This window comes from Coloeus monedula (genome assembly GCF_965178545.1).
Source record: "Coloeus monedula genome assembly, chromosome: Z".
NCBI classification, from domain to species: Eukaryota; Metazoa; Chordata; class Aves; order Passeriformes; family Corvidae; genus Coloeus; species Coloeus monedula.
Window position 1 is genome coordinate 83022332 of NC_138822.1, and position 19174 is coordinate 83041505.

The 19174-nt window shown below is 42.4% G+C and overlaps 1 protein-coding gene across 1 annotated transcript in view; it reads right to left on the minus strand.

Moving 5' to 3' along the window:
- Window positions 1-26: 26 nt before the first annotated feature.
- Window positions 27-19174, minus strand: part of SKOR2 (SKI family transcriptional corepressor 2) — a gene marked incomplete at both ends in the record, with an annotated part of 24373 nt that continues 5225 nt past the window's right edge. Inside the window, 4 exons of the mRNA XM_082301845.1 lie at window positions 27-89; window positions 8801-8868; window positions 13040-13138; window positions 13525-13590. Coding sequence (XP_082157971.1) covers window positions 27-89; window positions 8801-8868; window positions 13040-13138; window positions 13525-13590 — 296 coding nt within the window. The remainder of the gene's footprint in view (window positions 90-8800; window positions 8869-13039; window positions 13139-13524; window positions 13591-19174) is intronic.

Here is a 19174-nt window from a genome sequence, read left to right on the forward strand (position 1 = left end):
GAAGTCTCTTTTTCACAAGCTCACCTTTAGCTTTTGCTGAGGTGTGCACCGAGCTTTTCTTTCCTGATCAAGCTTGCTGCATAGGGAATCTGGAATGACACAGAAACAGAGACACTGCTCAAGCCAAGGTCTGGCTAATGAAACATCCAAGCTGGAAATCCCTGCAAATGGAAGGTTTTGTTTTTCTCCCTGAAAACAGGGAGCAATTGTAGGAAACAACACCTTAAGTAGAAGGGTTGTGCTCTTTACGAAACTGCAAGGAGGTTGAAGCAGAAATAAAATAAAAATGGTCAGAATTAAAACAACAGACAGAATCTTAAAATTCATTGTTAAGGATGCCTCCTGATGCTTTGTTTATATAAGAGGCTGACAAAGGGTAAAGCCATCGGTGAGATCATAAAAAATCAGCTGTCTGTGACAGATCAGGCAATGCACACTGATCCCTGCACAGCCAAAATACAGCAGGTTGGGAGCGTGAGACTTCGTGTATTTATATCCCCGTAATTAGGAAGTTCATAATAGTTATCTCCAGCTTGCACCAATCTGAAGGGAAGCCACTGAAGTGGAACAAATAATTAAAGAAAAACAGAGAACATGGGCATATTAGGGAACACAGTTATATTTAGAAACAAAGTGGGATGATGTGCTCATTTGCCACTGGGAATACATTACAGGGCTGCTCTTCTTCAGTGCTGGGCCTTTAGAATGCAACAAAACTAAATTGCTCTGAGATTTCCCCATAGCTGGGAATCCAAGTGGCTACAAATTCTTTGATGAGGACTTTTGGAAGGACCGCTGGAGGAATTCAGGCTGGGAGATCAAAAATTTCTGTGTCCCTGCACTCCTAGGGGCTGCTGCACGCTGAGCTGACCTGCTTCTGCTGCCAGGCACTCCAGAATATGCTCACAAATAATGTCAAATACGTTACTGCAAGCTGACAATTATGTCAGCTGAAGTCAGGATCAAGGCCTTAACCTGCACGAACAGCAGAAGGAACAGATGGGCAAATGCAGAAAGTTCAAGCAACCTGCCCCACACACCTAATGACACAGTGAGTTTGCATCCGTACCCACTGACCCCACACGTTCCTGTACATCCCTGCTTTGATTTTAAATGCATTATGCCCACAGAGGATGTTTATGTGAATTGTGCCCAGCATGTCTCTGGGCTGGGGTAAAGCATCATGTCTGCAAAGACATTGGCAGACTTATCCATCCCTGCTTACCTTAATGAGGAAAAGAGGAGGGAAGGGTCAGCGTGAGAGGAAAGAGAGGGGCTCCTGCAGCTCGAGAACTAACCCTTTCATTTCTTGGGAAAGGAGGTCAGTCTGACTGAAAGCATCAGCACCAGGAAGCAGCAGTGTCTGTGACTGAATGAAAGCAGAAGCCTTTCACAGGAGCACACTGCTTCCCCCCTACACAGCCCTAGAAAAGGGGAAATATGTGTGCACAAACCACTGATGACCAGAAAAGACCAAGATTCCAGGTGTTTTGTCTGGCTGCTCTTATAATCCCTTCCCTTGACAGAAGATAAAAGGTATCAGGAACCTTGTGGCCAGATCCCCCCCAAGAACAGAGCTGTCCCCTCCACCATGTCCCCAAACACAGCTGCCTTCAGTACACGCTGCTTGCAAAGGCTGCAAAACTCCCTCCCAAGCTGCAGCAGAGGGGGGGGGGGGGTGTAGAGAAGCTGCCTCCCTGATCACCCGTGGCCATGGTTTGGATGCAAAAAGGAGCCACAAACAAACTGCACAAAAAATCAGCACATTCCAGCTGGGACCTGTGGTGCCTCACCAGCTGATTCCTGCCTCTCTCCCACTCACGAAGGCCAGCTTGGGTTTGCATGGCCACAAATTATATAGGACATCTCCCAAGCTGTACTGACCTAGATAATACAACGGGGTACAATCTGTCAGAAATTAACTGTTCTTAATCCACTTCTCTGCTATATTTGGCACATTGGCGTCTTTCTAATGTGTGTTGTTTTACCTGATCTCCTGGTAATAGATGACAGTGGGAGAAGTGGGTGTTCAACAGGGAAATGACTACTTTCTCCACGAGTTAAATCACCTACAATGTCATCTTCTATTTCTGTCGTTGTCAGAGCATCTGGTAACTCCGATGCTGTGGTGGAATAGGATTTAGGGCTCTTCATGGCAAAACAGTCCCCCCTTTGTGCATCCATGGGGGCTGTCGTGATGAGGGCACTCAAAGGGGCATGGAGATGCAAAGGGTGGCCCTTTTCAAAGGGTGTAGAAAAACAACAGAAGTGCAGGCAGTTTGGTTTTAAGCAGCAAAAAACCAGTTTCTCACAACCAAATCCACATGAGTAGGAAATACAACACAGGAAGCCAAGGAAAATGCAATATGGACACCGAGTCCTTTTTCCTGCAGGCTGACTCCAGCCTGGTCCTGCTACCCATTAGGAACTGCAGCACTCTCCCGTATGCATTCCTGGAGCACATCCCCTTTGCTCCACCTGGAAGGAACCCAGTTAGCAAGCCCTAAGCCTGCTCCATGACTCAAACCAAAGCACAGATAATGGATAGGACTGGGGAGTCATTTCTGAAGTTCCTCTCTGACCCCTGTTACACACACTTGGATATCAAAGAAGCTTCAGCACACCATCCTCTTTCAGAGGCTTCACCTCTGCATCCCATCTCTGGTGAGGTACACAGTAATACATGACCCTGCCGTCTGTCACCTAGAAAAAATATTTTGCACTCAGGCAGTATCAGAGGCTGGCTTGTGGCTCTCTGTACATCTACACCCATTTTTGATCAGAACTTCTGTAGATTTAAAGGAAAGGAAGCTTTCTGTTTAAATTTCTACAAGGCATCCTTTTCTTTAACACTTGAGTTTACTGGAGAAGGAGGCACAGCTCCATCCTATCAACCCAGGGTGCGTCCACATGCATTGTCAAGACACAAGTTTTGCTCACCTGTCTTAAAAAAAAAGAAAAAAAGCCGACAGTGGGGAATAAAATTCTGGTGAAAACAGCTCACTTTCCTGTACACAGTGAGGGATGAGCCTTTTCAGGACACAGGACACAGCGTTCCAGAAATGTTCTTTCACCTGTTATTATGTGTGTGCCTGTAAACAGGCACTTCATCACAAGATGCCACTCAAGAAATCCGAGAGCCATTCTGCTGAACAACTGTTTGCATTCTCACCAGGGTCAATCATCTGAGCTGCACCACTTCAGGCTGAGCACAGAAATCACAAATGGCACTGAAGCACTACTATTTCCCATTTCCTGCTTTTGAGAACAGGGACAGGCACGCAGAGACCGAGGTCTCCACACAGAAAAATGTGGATGCTTCTTGCTTGGATAATGAGTACATTAGTTGTACAAAAGCACCAGCTCTCCGTAAACAATGTAAATTAAACTAGGAATTAAAACTACTGGTGCTCTTCTGAATTACAGTGTGACCCAGAGGAACATGCTCTCATGCTGCTGAAGATTTACCAACTTTACCACATGGTAGATTTTTTTTTCCTTCTTTAAAACATCCCTTGCCAATCCTTAAGGATCAGGGTGAAAGATGTTGCAGAGATGGAAATCAGTTTTGCAGAGAGATAGTTCCTGATTTATTTTATGGCCTGACTCTGAAGAACAGAGTTGATTTAAAGGAGCACTGAGAGCAGAAAGCCATAAAACACAGAAGAGTTCCAGATGGATCTAGTTCTGAGCTCTGAACATTATTATCAGCCCAAAGTGAGGCTAGTGAGGAGGAAATCTGTTCACAGGAGCATAACCTAATTAAAACACCCCAAACAAAACCAAACCAACATTTTTCACCTTATCTAGAAAGAGAAAGACCTGCCTGAGTATTTCACATTTCTATCACATCTCAAAAACCTATCACCTTTTACCCCAATGTGAAATTAGCGGGGTTGGTCATCACCTGATGATCTAAACCCCAATGGGTGATGAACACCACCTGAGCTTTTCCTGATGGGTAGGTCACCACTGAGGTCAATGCTGCCTGAGAACCCACTTGTAACTACTTTTAAGAGACCTCTGAGAGAAAATTAAGAAAAGCTCCTCAGTTTGCAGGAGGCTTAAATTTCCTGCCTGCTGTTCTACTTCCCGTGGCCATGTCTAAGAGGGGTTCATGAAAACATTAAAGGATGAAAATCATCTTGATGGCAATGCTGCTTCTGATCTTTTTCTCTCACCAGGCAGCTAGGAAGAAAGTTCATGGTTTTAAAATTTGTTCCACTAACACAGTTGCTCAGAAGACAGTATCAGACAGATGCAGAGTCTCAGGCAGGAGTAAACTTGGTACTTGCTTACAGTGCTGGGCTGTCCCAGCAGATGAGTTCTGGTCTGATTGGACAGAAACCAAAAGCTCTAAAGGAAGGTGAGCTCTTCTAAGGCTGTACCATGTGTGTCATGTCAGAACTCACCCCATCCTGCAGAGCACCAGTTCCTTCTCACTGGCCTTTTCTGTGCAACTCAGTAACAAAATCCACATGATCCTCAGAATCACAGAATCTTTTAGGTTGGAAAAGATCTCTAAGATCATCGAGTCCAACCATTCCCCCAGCACTGCCAAGGCCACCACTGACCCATGTCCCCAGGTGCCACGTTCACAGGACTTTTAAACCCCTCCAGGGATGGGGACTCCACCACTGCCCTGAACAGCTGACCTCAGTGCTTAACAGCGAATAAATTTTTCCTAATATCCAGTTTAAACTTCCCCTGGCACAACAGGATCCACATGCAAAATCCATATTTTATACGTGATCTCCACATACATGCCCTGTAGTCAGCCAGTTTGGGAGACAGCACTTTGCAGGAGGAGGAAGAGAAAAATGCATTCAGTCGTCTAAGATCCATTTTTGTTGTTAAAGATGATGATTGGTTGTTTCTTAGCACTCGGCCGAGAACCTGGCACAAACAGGTTGCAAAACTTCCTGGCAGCTGCTTCAGGCACTCTGAAAACTGAAACACGGGAAGTTCCACCTGGACATCAGGAAGAAATTCCTTACTGGAACACTCTGCATGGAGAGGTTGTGGAGTCTTCCTCACTGGAGGTATTCAAAACACGCCTGGAAAACTGTTCTGAGCAAAGTGCTCTGGGGGACTCCAATCAAGCAGGGAGGTTGGACTAGATGACCTCCAGTGGCCACTTCCAGCCTTACTCATTCTGTGGTACTCATCAAAACTAATGGCCACACAACCTCCTGCTGCTCCAGCAACCTACTAAGCCAGGCTGTGTCCAAAGAAGAGAACAGTTCCCACCCCGTTGTCCCAGTGACCTGAGCCTTACTCCTGACTTTCAGAAATCCATAAAACACTGTTATTTGTCAGTTCCGGGGCGGGCAGAGCGCAGAATCGCTCCCCATGGATTCAGCCCTGCCTTTGGAACGCGGAGTCACCAACTCGCGGCCGCTGCAGTGGCGGCCGGCAGCCGGCAGAGGGCACCCGCGGGCCGCGCTGGGACGGATCGCTCCCAAAACGGGGAAGAATCTCCCCAAAAAAAACCGGGACAAAAGCCTCATGGCAAGTGTTCACCACCGCCCGGCCACAGGGCATGAGCTTCACGTCAGGCTGCAGAGGGTGTTGGGGATAGAAAGTTTTCAAGTGCAATCATATTTGGTTGATTTCTTTCGGGGTTAGGTTCAGCGTGTATTCCAGACGTTCCTGAAACAGCAATCAGGCTGGGTCAATTTATTTAAGGGTCTAATTACTCAGTTCAGCGTGAGCGAAACCATCGTTCTGGCAACACCTGCCTCTGGTACCTACAGTTACAGGGGATCAGGGAGTCACAGAATCGTTTAGGCTGGAAAAGCCCTCCAAGATCGTTGAGCCAACCATTCCCCCAGCACTGCTCTGCCCACAGCAACCCGTGTCCCCAGCTGCCACATCCACACAGTTCTTAAATCTCTCCAGGGATATTCAGGAAGGACTAATTTAAGTTGTATATCTTGAGCAGTGAGAAAACCCAGCCTGACTCCAGGCATCTATATTGTTTGTAAAATGATTTTTAGAAGCAATGAAACCAAGTTCTGTGCCTAGTTATGTCAGTAAATGTTGAGTTTAGTACTACAAAGGCATACACATATGAAGGTCCAAGTAAAGCTGTGATTTTAGTATGCATTAAACACTTCTGCTTTTCTCTTTGCACTTCTATGTTAACAAGATAATGAGGTTAAAACCTCGTTAAAGTAATAGTGCAGCACCTCAGCTACAAAGAAAAGCCTAACCTGCCCCTGTTAAAACAACACAGCAATTAAACAAAAATAAAAAACAAAAGAGCTACGCTTTTTGTGTATTCTGCACCAAAAGCTTTAATTCATCCATGCCATAACTCAGGAAGGCCGAAGTAGTTCTATCATTACCACATTCAGTTCATTAATCTTAATTCTAGATATAAACACACAAGATATTTTCACATGAATGAATTAAAGCAACTGCAGGGATTATCACCTCAAAAGTGCTGACTCCATTTCAGTTATCAGCCAAGACATCTCTGAGGATTTCTGCACCCATCTTAAGCAAACACACTCGTTACTTGCAGCAGTCTCTCAGTTTTTCATACAAACATCTTTTCATCGTTCTCACTTATCACAACCTGCCCCACAAGCATGAAGACTTACTGGTGATTTGACAACATTTCAATTAATAATGATTAAACCCAGGCAGCTGTAGTGAGTGAAGAGGTCCTGAGCTGTTGGTGCAGTACATTAAATGTTGAAACTGTTCTCTGTAAGTACATTCAGACAGCTCTGTTTAATGATTAAGTGACTCTTAGTTTGTTCATAGTGATGCCATGAAGATTTTTTGCCTTTTCTTTTATACCCCTGTTATACCTTTTTACAACTTCTGTATTCCTAGTGCTTTTTGCCTACATTCTTGAACTTGTTTGTCAAGCTGAGAGACTAAACATTTTAGAAGCTTCATAGGTAGGGATCAGTGTGCCCCAGACCCCAAGGTCCTCTCCAGAACATATTCTGTAAACCAAGATAGAACCATCCAGGGGAAGGCTCCTTGGGGAGGGGGGGCTCATTCAAGCTTCTCATTGGGGAATTTTTGACAGATATGCTAATTAGTAAGACCTAGGACGTTATACCAGATCTTTTGGGGGTGTGCATTTGACTTGGACATAGTGCACCTAAGGATCCTTGAAATAAATACCAAGGTAAAATCCCTTTTCCCCTTCTAACTGTGTCTGACTCTTGATTTTAAGACCAGGAAAAGGCATCAATAGCACATGTCAGTAAGTGAAAAGGGTGTGAATTACTTGATCATGTCTCTTTTCCTGCCCAAGAAAATCAGGAAAACCACCACAGCTGGCTCACTGGAGGTCTGGGATATCCAGTTCCAGAAACAACTTCACAACTGGACCACAAGGTGAATGGCAGAGGTGATCCATTCTCTCCCTGAGAGGCACAGTTACCTCCAAGTTCAGCTGATGCAAGAGATAAAGGCTGGGGGTGGGCCCATAAACTTTGTGCTTAAAAGTGTTTTGCAGCAGGAAATCCAACTGGACACCTGTCTCAAGTCCAAAGCAGCAGTGCTTTGGAAGTGCTTTTCAAGATAGCATCCTAATTAGAATTTTCTGTGACAACAAAATTCACAGGTCAAGCCAAACTTCCTGCCTGGCATAGGGACACAAAGGGAAGCACAGTAACACCTGGACACATTAAAGAAAAGAGTGGAGACCAGCTGGAAAAAAATACCCAGAGATGATCTGGGTTTGAGTTTCCTCCACAAACAACCTCTTTCAAACACCCTCCATCTCTCATTGAAATCTCTGAAGTCAGCAGGAATGGGGCGCGTGGATGTTCGGCAGCTCTAAAAATAAGGCCAGTCCTAAACGCCTCTAAACATTGGAGCACAAATCCTGGCCTTCAGCTTTACTTTTATGTCCTAAACCATCAATTAGAAAGTGACAGTACCAGGAAGCTGGGCAATGCCTTCTCTGCACCAGGGCCCTGTGACAAGCAGAGAGGAAAATTTAGATGGTGGAACAGGGGGCTGATTCAGGGAAGTGGGGATGTTTGGCAAACTTGCCTCAGAAAAAAAAAACCAACCCTGTTGAGCAATGTCAGACTGATCACCGAGGAATCCCCAGCAAAGCAAGCATTAGCTGACAGCCTCACCACACCCTGCTCTTGAAACCACACTGAGCACTGTGTGAGTATGGAACAGCTTCCAGTGATCCAGCCCCTTTGCTTGCACCAGATTAAGAACGTCAGCTTTTCAAAACAACACAGCTGAATGTGATGATCTAGAGCTGCACTAACACACAGGCAAAATCCCTCTTGGTTTTAAAATAACAAGCACGAGACCCAACGGTAACGTGTGCCTGCACTGAACCATGTTTTGGCAACTTGATCCTTTACTGCTGAGTTAAGCACTTCTTCTGAAATGAGAAAAAGGCACATCCTAAGGTTTGTTTGCTGGTGAGAAGCTGGGATTGAGCAGATTCCCTACCGAGGGCGGAAATACACCTCTTGGCAACTCACACGAGGCAGAAACATTTAACTGCTTAAGGTTTACTGATTCACTCCTCCCCGCTCCTCTCTGCAGAAGCACCTCTCTGTGTTGAGTCAACACGTTTTGTTTAGTTGAAACGTGAAGACCCATCTGGTTACGGTATGAAAGTAAATCTCCAGGTAATTAGGCTCTAAACCAGCTGAGAGCTGCATGTTTACCTCTATGTATAAGGCAATAGGAGCTTGGTAATTGTGCCTTTGCATGGGTCATGAAGGAAAAGCTTGAGGTGTGCGCTTAAAAAACACAAAGCAGCACCTTAAAACATTTCTAGCAGAGAAAGTAAACTTACGATTTGTAGCTGCTGCACCATTTCTTCTCTGTACGCCAGTTCCCGCTTCATCTGATCTTGAAAATTATCTGTATGAGAGGGACAAAAATGTAGGTGCAATAATTAAAACAGAGACCTCTCAGCAGAATTTACATAAGTCAAACTAAATCAAACCCAATCACCACTGACAAACCAAAAAGCATTACAAAAGTCCTTCACTCAAAACATATGCCTAACAAATACTTATATAGTAAGAAACACCACTGACAACAGAAAAATTGTGGGAAAATTAGATTTCGCTACTTCCCCCATCAGAAAATGTAGGATGCTAAGTTTGTGTTGCTAGCACTTATTCCCAGGTATTTCCCTCACGGGCAAGGCTCTGCAGTCATTAGTCAAACTTCTGCAAGCCCTGAAGAGAACAGCAAAAACTGCTCTTCTTTGCTTTGGCATAAATCTGTTGACATCAACAGCAATGTCCAGCATGTGAGAGGAGAAAGCGTTCAAGGATGCAGGGTTTGATTTGTAGTTTGTAGCATTGTGCTGACAGCTTTGAACAGAACTAAAGCTCCAGAAAGAGTGACGTGGAATTTGGAAGGCAAAAAGTTTTTGAAAGAGAGACCCTGGGCAGCTGGGTTATAGCACAGGCCGGCCTTCCTGCTCTGGTAGATCCTCCTTTCCTGATTCTCCTCCTAAATAACCATTTCAGACAAAACTTCATTCAGGAGGAGATTAACTGATGCTCTGTGTTCCATAGCACCGCTGTTGGAGGGTGGGAAAAAGAGAAATATAAACAAAACTATTTACAAGAACCAAATAACTTGGAGAGCTGCCTGATGGAGATCTGGGTGTTAAATGGAAGAGGAAAGAAAATGCATTCCAACCAGTAAAATTTTGATTTGAGTAACAAGCCTGTCCTGGAATAAAGTACAAGGGGGCAGAACTCTTCACACAAGAACGTTGTCCTCTCTGAATGATGAGCTAAAGTTGTTGTTTAAAAAGAAAGGAGGCAGGAAAAGAGCAATGAAACAAAAGAAAGAGTGAGAAATTTTGGTAGGCTGAAGCCATCATGAGTCCAGCACAATCACATTGAAAAGGACATGGTGACATTATCTCAATGAAGTTCTTCAGATTTCAACTAAATTCCCATAGAACTTTTAAGCCTATTCCCTCTATTCCAACTTCATCAGAAAAAATAAGCCAACAAAAATAAAACAGATTTACAATTCCTCTTTTCCTAGCCCTCCCCCAAAAACCATGCAGTATGAAAAGGTAACTGCCTCCTGTCCTGGTCACTAAAAGCTGATAGTCTCAACCAAGGTCCTCCAGCTTCACTCTGAGTAGGCTTCAAAGAGAAATTTTCCTTTTTTCCTCAACACTTTTCTTCCCAGCTGCCTCTTCATGAGCTCATCACCTCTCCAAAAAAACAGCTCAGGGATCTTGCTCAGTCCTGCCCAGCAAATGTCCAAGCTCACAGTGGAAATGGGGTGTTAATGGTAGGGACAGCGTTTTTTTCTGGCGGCATTTATCCGAGTCCAAACACTCCCAGACAAAGCCATAAGCAGTACCCAGGAGAAAAGATATGAATATTTAAATAGCTTTCTTAACACAAAATTAAATACTTTAAGTACCCAGACTGTGTCTCCGCCATTTTATTGCCACGTTGTTTAAAATGCAGACAGACAAAACACGGAGCAGCCGACACCGAGGGTGCAAACCAGAGCAGGGCTCCAGGAGAACACCCTGTTACCAGGCAGAGGTGCTTGTATTTCTATCAGGACAGCAAATACTTTCACTTTCTTCATGTGATCTGATCTTTTTTTTAAATTTTATTCAAGTGATCTCTGCATTGAGAGATCTTAAAGGCAAAGGAAAATTTCACCTGCAGCTTTCAAGCACAACAACGTGAAAAATCCAGCAGAGACAAGACCTTGCTGTTTTATAAATTAACACAGTCCGTCTTCTAAGCAGGTACAAGAAGCCACAGAGAAGAGTGCAGCATAGCACTGCTAAGAGAGCTTGCAAATAAGCTCAGTTTTCATTTAATAGTGATTTAAATGAGAAGAGAACTCAGAAACCCAACACCATTTACTGCACAGCCCTGCTGTGAGAGGTGGCTTGGTGCTATGAAGGTATAACACCCCAGAAGTGCTCAGTTCCAAGCAGAAGATCCAAAAAAGATGGCTTTGGACTAAACTTCATGTAACCCGACAGAAGCATTTTCTAGAGAGAAAGACAGCTGAAACAGGGATGAGTTTTCCCCTATTTTAGAAACACTAAGAAGACTTAAAAGCCAAAGTCTTCCCATTTATCCTCACAGTGCAAAGGACGGGGGAACCATCAGAGAATTACCCTGGCAGTGTGTTTTTGTCCTCGGCAGGTTTAGGGCTGGCACAGAGATCCTGTCTGCATGGCTGATGCCACAGGGAGCCTGACTGGGATACAAACCCTGCTGCCTGCCTGCTCGTCAGTCCCTCCTGCAGCCTCAGGTCTTTCCAAGACACAATGAATCCAGGAATACAATTCAAACTTTACCTCAACTTTCCTTTAGCTGGATCTCCAAAGACTTCTCTCTCTGGCTCCTCCCTACCCAAAACACCAGAGGCAGTTTTTACCTGGGGAAACCTGGCAAAAGAGTTTCTAATACCTGACCTAAAATTACAGCCCTGTCCAGCAGCAAGAGCCTGGAACAGCCCCCCTCTCTTGTGCTAGAACACGTACTGCACTAGAGGACAAAACACTCTTAACATGGATTTACACTAATTTGCTTTACAAAGACCCTTTTCTTCTTGTTTTATTACGTGTGGAGGAGGGGTGGGTTTTTTTGGTAAATCTAAATCTGTAAATAGGCTTTACGGTCACTTGTAGATATTGTTTATAGCACATTATCTGTTTTCTATTTTAATCCTGAACAAAATTGACCACTACTTTGTGGTACATTGAAACCACATATTTTTCAAGCCGGCATACAGCAGTCACCACTTCCTTGGTCGGCCGTACTTGTTCTTTTCTTTTATTTGAATTGTATTTCATGTGGTTTAATTGCAGTGTTTATTTACCTGGCAAAGACAGAGCATTAATTTTACTGTAGAAGAACAAAAGGATAAATAAGAGACTTGAATGGCAGAAGTCCAAGATGCCATTTCGCCAATACCACACAGCAGCGTTTTGATCTCCACAAATTATTTGAAAATTACCTCACTCCCAAACCCAAGTAATGACTGGATTTATTCTGAAGGATGAGGTTATGCTCCTTTCATTAATATCTGTATCATGTCAAGCGACTCTTCTTTATTTATGGAGCTGTATACATTTTTCAATATTTGGGCTAAAGATGGAGTCATTCCCAGAGTCCTCGCACTTCCTTGCTTCCCTGAACTTAACTGGTGCTACAGAAAGGGGACAAGCATATTTTCTTGGAACAATACAAAAATTCTGTCTGTGTTCCCACCTTTTCCACTGGGATCATCCTGATCTAAGTGGGATTTCTCCTGGAAGAATTTTTCCGCCGTTGCTCCATTGTCATTCAAAAGGTGGAAACCAAGGGGTCTTTTTCCATACCCCTGTACAGTCAGCCCAACCTTCTGGAAGCTTCACAAAAACCCTGCTAAGTGCCCATTTCGTTTTATCTGAGACGTGCCCTGCACATTCCACCACTCCTGGACAGCAGCACCCAGCTCATCAGCTGTGGTCAAAGGGCCATCACAAGGGGAAAAATCCAAACAGGTACTTCTAGTCCTTGAAAAGGCCAGATCAGTTTTCCAGCATCAGCTAGAACCTCCTGAAAATGAGGACTAAGGACCTCCTGAAAATGAGGATTAAGTATCTCAATTTCAAAAGCCCCCGAGGTGCTGGCTAAGACCACCAACCTCACCATACCCCATGAGGCCCCAGAAGTGTTTCTGTCTGCTCGCTGCATTCAATGCTACCAAAACCAGTAGAATGTACTCCAAAACAATCATCCAGCTTTGTATTTTCCCTACAAAAGCCCTGCTTCGACAGCTGCAAAGCCACAGCAGAAGTGTCAACGTAGAATCATGGAGTGGTTTAGGTTGGAAGTGACCTTAAAAATCACCTCGTTCCAGCCCCAGGGATACCTCCCACTATTCCAGCTTGCTCCAAGCCCTGTCTAACGTGGCCTCAGCAGAACTAAGCCCAAGATCATTGGCAGAACAACTGAGAACCCCTCTCATTTTGTCAGCCTGACAACAACCAACCACATGCACACACAACACCAAACCCCCAGATTTTTTGTCTTACTGAAGACTGGGAAAGACGCGTTTCCTTTCAACACCTGGAATTCCTGTTCCAGCCTCCTCCGTAGGTCAATCTGCTCAAACAAAACCTTCTGGAGTTCCTCTAACAAAGAGCAAAAGTGGTTTTGATAATCTGTATAAATAATTCTTGAAAGAACAGTTGCAGAGCAATTCATTACTCTAGACAAAATATTTTAGCGCTTATTAAAAAAAAAAAAGTGTTGCATAGACCTACCATAGATTTTGTGCAGAAAGCCATGAATATAAATCAATGTAATATATTATTTTAAAGTATTATATTACAGTGTCATGTATTGATTGATATATATGCATTAATCTCAATTATATCCACCCAAAGGTCCATATATTATTCATATGTTACTTGACAAGCTTAAAATATGGTGCAGAACAAAAGTGCCCCCTATTATCCTCATATTCTATTAAAACAAAGAGCAGTTTTATAATGTAAGAGGCCCTTATTTATTTTACCTTTCCCCATATTTTCCACATCCTTCTTCAGAGAATGAGGTGAATTGGTTTCTTGTGTGTGTTCTCCTTAAAAAAGAGAAGGAAAAGAAGTCATTGATTTACTGATAGTGCTTTTTGTCAGTGTTGCCCTTACTACACATCTGCTTCAGAGAATCTGCAGAGGAAAAAAAGGGGGGGAAAAATAAAAAAAGAGTAAGATTGAGCTTTATCTACAAATTCTGGGTGTGTAGCACAAATATTTGCAAATTCATATGTTCTTCTAGTTCAGTGAAGTATCTGCCTACAGCACAGCCTCTTGCAGACAATAGCTGATATCTCCTCAATACTCTTCTTGGTGAGCTGATTCCTCCTTTCCCTCTAACCCCTCTTGAAGATGCTCTTATGAGAGAACAACTCTGAGCAGGCAGAGAAAGGGGAAGATCCTTCTCTACAGTCTCATCTCTTCTCCTCTCAACGGGAAGCCCGTGCTCTCCATCTGGGCAGGACCCTGTTCCAAAATCCACAGGAAAAATGTCTTTTTGCCTTCATCAGCTCTTCAGCTTTATCATCTTCCAGAGCTCCATGGCATGGGTGTGTTGCAACTGGATATAATTTATATCCAGCTGAGATAAAATTGACATTAGTGGTATTTGCATCTAAAGGATACAGCTCCGGGGTCAGCCAATTGAGGGGCTCCTGTCTTAGGTTGCTCACATCAACTTTTAATCATATTGTAGTACAGAATTTTCTATGTAACAGAGTTTGGCTATTTCCAGATACATGCGTGCTACTTCCTTCAACCTTTTTTGTTTACAAATTAAATTAAATTTTAAAAAATCACAAGTTGTGAAGTTCACCTGAATGACAGTTTGACTTAAAAACTGAACCTTCTGACGAAAGGTGTTACTTTCACTATTCTCTGCAAGTGCAAAATTTTTCCTGACTTCTGTGAATTGTTTCTATAAAAAGCTATGAAAAACTTTAAAAAAAATAATAAGATACCACTTTAGCTGAAATTGATGTGAGATTTTCTGTTATTTACAGCTGAAGTAGAAATGGACTCAATAATTAAGAAAATATTTGGTAAATAACCAATTATTGAACTAATTGGATTAATTCTTGTTTTAGTCCAGCCAGTAAATACACATCATTAACTCTACTGATAAGTAATCACAAGAGACAGGGATATAAATCTATTCATGTGTTTATGTAGTTGGAAGAGAGAATCACAGAGAAAATATCTTGGGGTTTTGATGTTTCATTTGGTTTTTCTTTTTTTTTAAATAAAAATCCATAGCACTGAATGTGTCATCACACAACAGACAGCACTTACTTTAAAAATTATTGTGTCATCACAATAGGCTAATTTTAAAGTTGAATTGGAAAGTCTTGTAATAGACGCAGTCAGAAATCTTTTTGCAAAACATTTGTTTCTGTTTTTAAAAATCGATGCAATCCTATATACCATAAACCTTGAAGTTATAGCACATGAAGCCTATCCAATAGCTCTGCATTTTAGCATCTCCTCTCTCTCTTCATTCCTTAAAAAAAAAAAAGGCCAAAAAGCAACCACTCATTCAGGCGCATACATTTACACAACTATTATCTGGTGCCAGCAATTCCATTTTTAGAACTTATTTATGTAACATGGTGATTTAAAAAAAAAATTCATTTTTGTGGGATATTTGGTAAAAACAAAGTATTTTCTGCAGGTAAGTTGTCTCACCACAGTAGAAGATATAGCGAGCTTTAAAATTATTCACCCTTTGGGCAGTGGTTTGAGGAGTTTCCACAATGAAAAATGGGTTTGTTGTTTTGGGTTTTTTTAGCTAGCATAATTCTTTTTTAAACTGGATGGCTAATAAAACAAAATATTTTGTTAGATAAATTGGGCTACACTAAATCTAAAGGGAGGAATTTAAGTTTAGGAAGGGTGAATTTGTTGAATTACAAATGCTAGCATATTCCCAATCCAGTTCTTCCATTGAGGCGTCCTTTTCTGTGTGTTTTACGTGGAATTTTGAGGGATAATAGGCTCACACACAGAAGGTAACTGGATTTTTCAAGGAGGAGAAAGGGAAAGAGGAAGAGACTAGAGTATGGTGATGATACAGCTCTTTCCCACTTGCTCAGTTGAGCTCCCGGGGTCGTATGGCTTGAGGTTGCTGACTTGCTGGGACAGAAAGAACTGCATCAAAATGAAAATAAGGGCATGTAGCATGAAGAATAACTTCCCCAGCATCTGCAGCCTCCCTACTAAGCTACTGAAAAGGCTTGTTAGGAAATCCTCCATGCTTGCACCTGAAATAAGTAAAGAATGGGGCTGGAAAAATGGAGGTATTTAAAGGCAAACCCCAGGATATACGGTTTTAAAGAATAATTGCATTTCTAAACTGCTTTTTGATGTTAAAGAAAAAAAATAGTATCAACATTATTATTATTATTGTTAACAGCAGTAATAATCAGATGGGTTTCACCTTTCCTGTCCCCCTGAAAATGATAATCAGGAGCCTGCTCTTCTCCGTTTTTCCATACTTCCCAGAGGCCTCATCACGCACTGTGTACTGTTCTACCTTAATTGAAAGGGAGGAGGTATTGAATATTTAACCAGCTTCCCTTCTCTTAAATGTTAATTAAAAGCTAAATAGGTGTTTAAAAACAAACAAACAGAAAGCCCAAAGAATTTTAATCAGTTTATGAAAAAATCACTTCCCCTCCTAATAGCTCCACCATAACTCTCCTGGGCCTTATCTGCACACAAACTTGCAGCATTTAGAGCAGCAGGACTGAAAGCTGTGCCACCCCCCTGTATGGACATGGAGATTTCCTTTAGGAAAGGCTATTCTAGTTTGTTCAGAAAAATCAAACTGTGCCTCACCCATCTCTTGGATAGGGCAAAAGAGGGTGAAATATTTGCAGGCCACTTAAACTGCCTCAGTGAAAGCTTTGGGCGCCTCTGTTCTTCCCGATGAGCTCAGGTGCACAGACGCTTTTTCGGGAATAAAGGTGCAAATGGCTTTCTTAACCTGGAGTGTCAACACCCACCCATGAAGGACACCCCAAAATTACTCAAAAATTGGCACAGTGGAAAACAGAGGTCCCAGGGTAGGACACTGGCACAACCTCAGCTCTTGCGATGCCACCATTTTATCAGCTCTACGTCCACTGGAGCGCTTAAGATTTCAATTTTTAACATTTGAATTTTTAATATTTCTGAACTTATCCTCCTCAAAAGAAATGCACTTTGCCTTCACTGCAAAAAAAAAAAACAAAAAAACAAAAAAAAACCAAAAAAACAACAAGCCAGATGCATACCCCTTCATGTTGTGCCACCTCCTGCAATCCTTCCCCAGGAAGGTCTCAGAGCGCTCTCTGAAAAGCAGCTAAAAAATTCCATGCTGTCCCAGACAACTCAGCTACCATGATGTGCTGCTTTGTCCAGCACAGAGCATGGATGGTCTGGGAATATAATTCCATTCTCCTGGCTCTACGCCCTGCACCTGGTCCCCAACTCGTGCCCTCCACAACTCTGACTACACCTGCAGTTTCAGATCACATCATGGAGAACCATCTCCTCTTTCTCTGTCTCCACTTCATGCCCGTTATTCCTGGATGACAACTGTGCTTTGCAGAGCACACCACGTCTGCCAAAAGCTCTGCACCTCACCCCTGACACTGTGAAGCCCACGGTGCTCCTGGTCCATCACCACTTAAACACCCACCGGTATCTTCAGCTGGAGAGAGCGCTGTCTGCAGACACAAAGACCACAGCAAAAAGTTGCTGGTATCTTCTGGATATAAATATATATAGATATATACATTTATATCCATTTAAAAAAATAGAGGCAGATGTGAACCAGCAGACTTTCAGTGCTCCAGAGGCACCCTCTGCATCTGAAATTAATGACTCGCTCTAAGACACGCAGAGTTCTTGCGTATGTCCTGAAGAAATTCTAAACTTACTGAAAATATTCATGCATCCTGCATATTCATGCCACTTTTTGGGGGGAATAATCAATAGGATAGTCAGGACTTGGCAAAATATGCCTACTTTAGGAAACTCAATAAGCATCTTTTAATTGTTTTCCTGTAAAGGGGCTGATAAATGTCTTAAAAAATCAGGAGTTTCAAATGGCAATTTGCCCCCCAAAAGTGATTTAAATTTAAAACAAACTAGTTCTTTTTTATGCCCAGATAAATCCTCATTTGTAACATCCATTTAAAGCTTAAAACATGACCATCTGATTAAAAAACATCCGCACTGAAGTACTAACACATAGAGGGGAAAGAGTTTCAGGATTTCAAACTAAACACTCAAAACCCTAAGCGTGACCAAACTAAAAATACAAAATATTTTTTAAAAATAAGAAATCAGTTGGCTTTTGGTCTGATCCTTATTCATATATCTGAGAACTATTTCATCATTTTATTTTAGAAGCACAAGAGCTCGAAAATTTCTAATTCTTGGTTTGGTTTAAATGGAGGGTAATATGCTCGCCAGATTCCAGAAGATGAGGCTTTAAAAGATGAGCAAAACACACCTAATATTAAGAAAATTGCAAAATATAAAGAAATTCAATGACAGTCCACCCTCTTTTAATAATGAAAAGAGAGTTCCTGGGCTCCTCAGTAATAACAGATGAGAAATCAGAGAAATAAGGATGCAGTCCTACAGTCCATCTGCAGATTTGTCTGTCGTGCAGATCTGCAGATTTATACACAATTTATCTATTAATATGCAGTGCTGGATCCCACATCTGAAACTTCATCTTGTCAACTTCTAAATTCTTTGGGGTTTTTTTTGCAAACACCCTTCCATAATAAAATTTAAAGTCATTTAACTTCTGTACCCAGAGCTTTCCATTTATCCCAGTTAAGACTACACAAATGTCCAGTCTACTATAGAGTAAAAGCCGGGCTATTTTCAACCCTCTATGAAGTATTTTAAATCTACAGCAATTGCAGTATTTGCAGAGTTGCCCTGAAAATATATTTAAGACTAAATAAAGGAAACCTGGCTCACCGTTTCCAGCTTGAATTTTCCTGAAACTGCCTGAAAATGCATCTTTTACAGACCAAGAAATAAAATCGGGAATTGCAGCAAGATTGGAGAAGTTGACTTCAAGGTGTTAATAACACCCAGTTTTAGGGCTCCCTTTTCTCATGAAAATGGATTAATAATTAGATGGGCTGAGGAACAGCCTACAGAACTCCACTCCTCTTTAAGAAACAGGCAGCCTTGCAATGTTCTCCTACCCTTCAACTCCTGCCAATGAAGGAGGGTCGGGATGGCAAACCCAAGGAAAATAGACCAGTTACATAAGTTAGTCACAGTTACCTCTCAAAACTGCCGTGGGACTTTGAATAATTTCAAGCTCTTTCCAAGCACTGCCTGACCGGGACAAAGGGGGATTTTCACTGGCAGTTTTCTGGCCATGCAGGACAAACGGCTGTGAGGTCCTCGAGCCCGTATCTTTTTCAGCCTTGGAAGGAACTCTTGTTGTGAATCTGTGAGTTCACTGACACACTGAGACCAGGAAGCCAACACTTGCACTTTGAAACAACCATCCCTGGCACAGAAAACTGCTTTTGTTTTAAGACCCTCTTTAGTAGGTTTAATAAATAAATACAAGTCCATCTCACATCAAGAGGAATTCCCAGGACCATATCA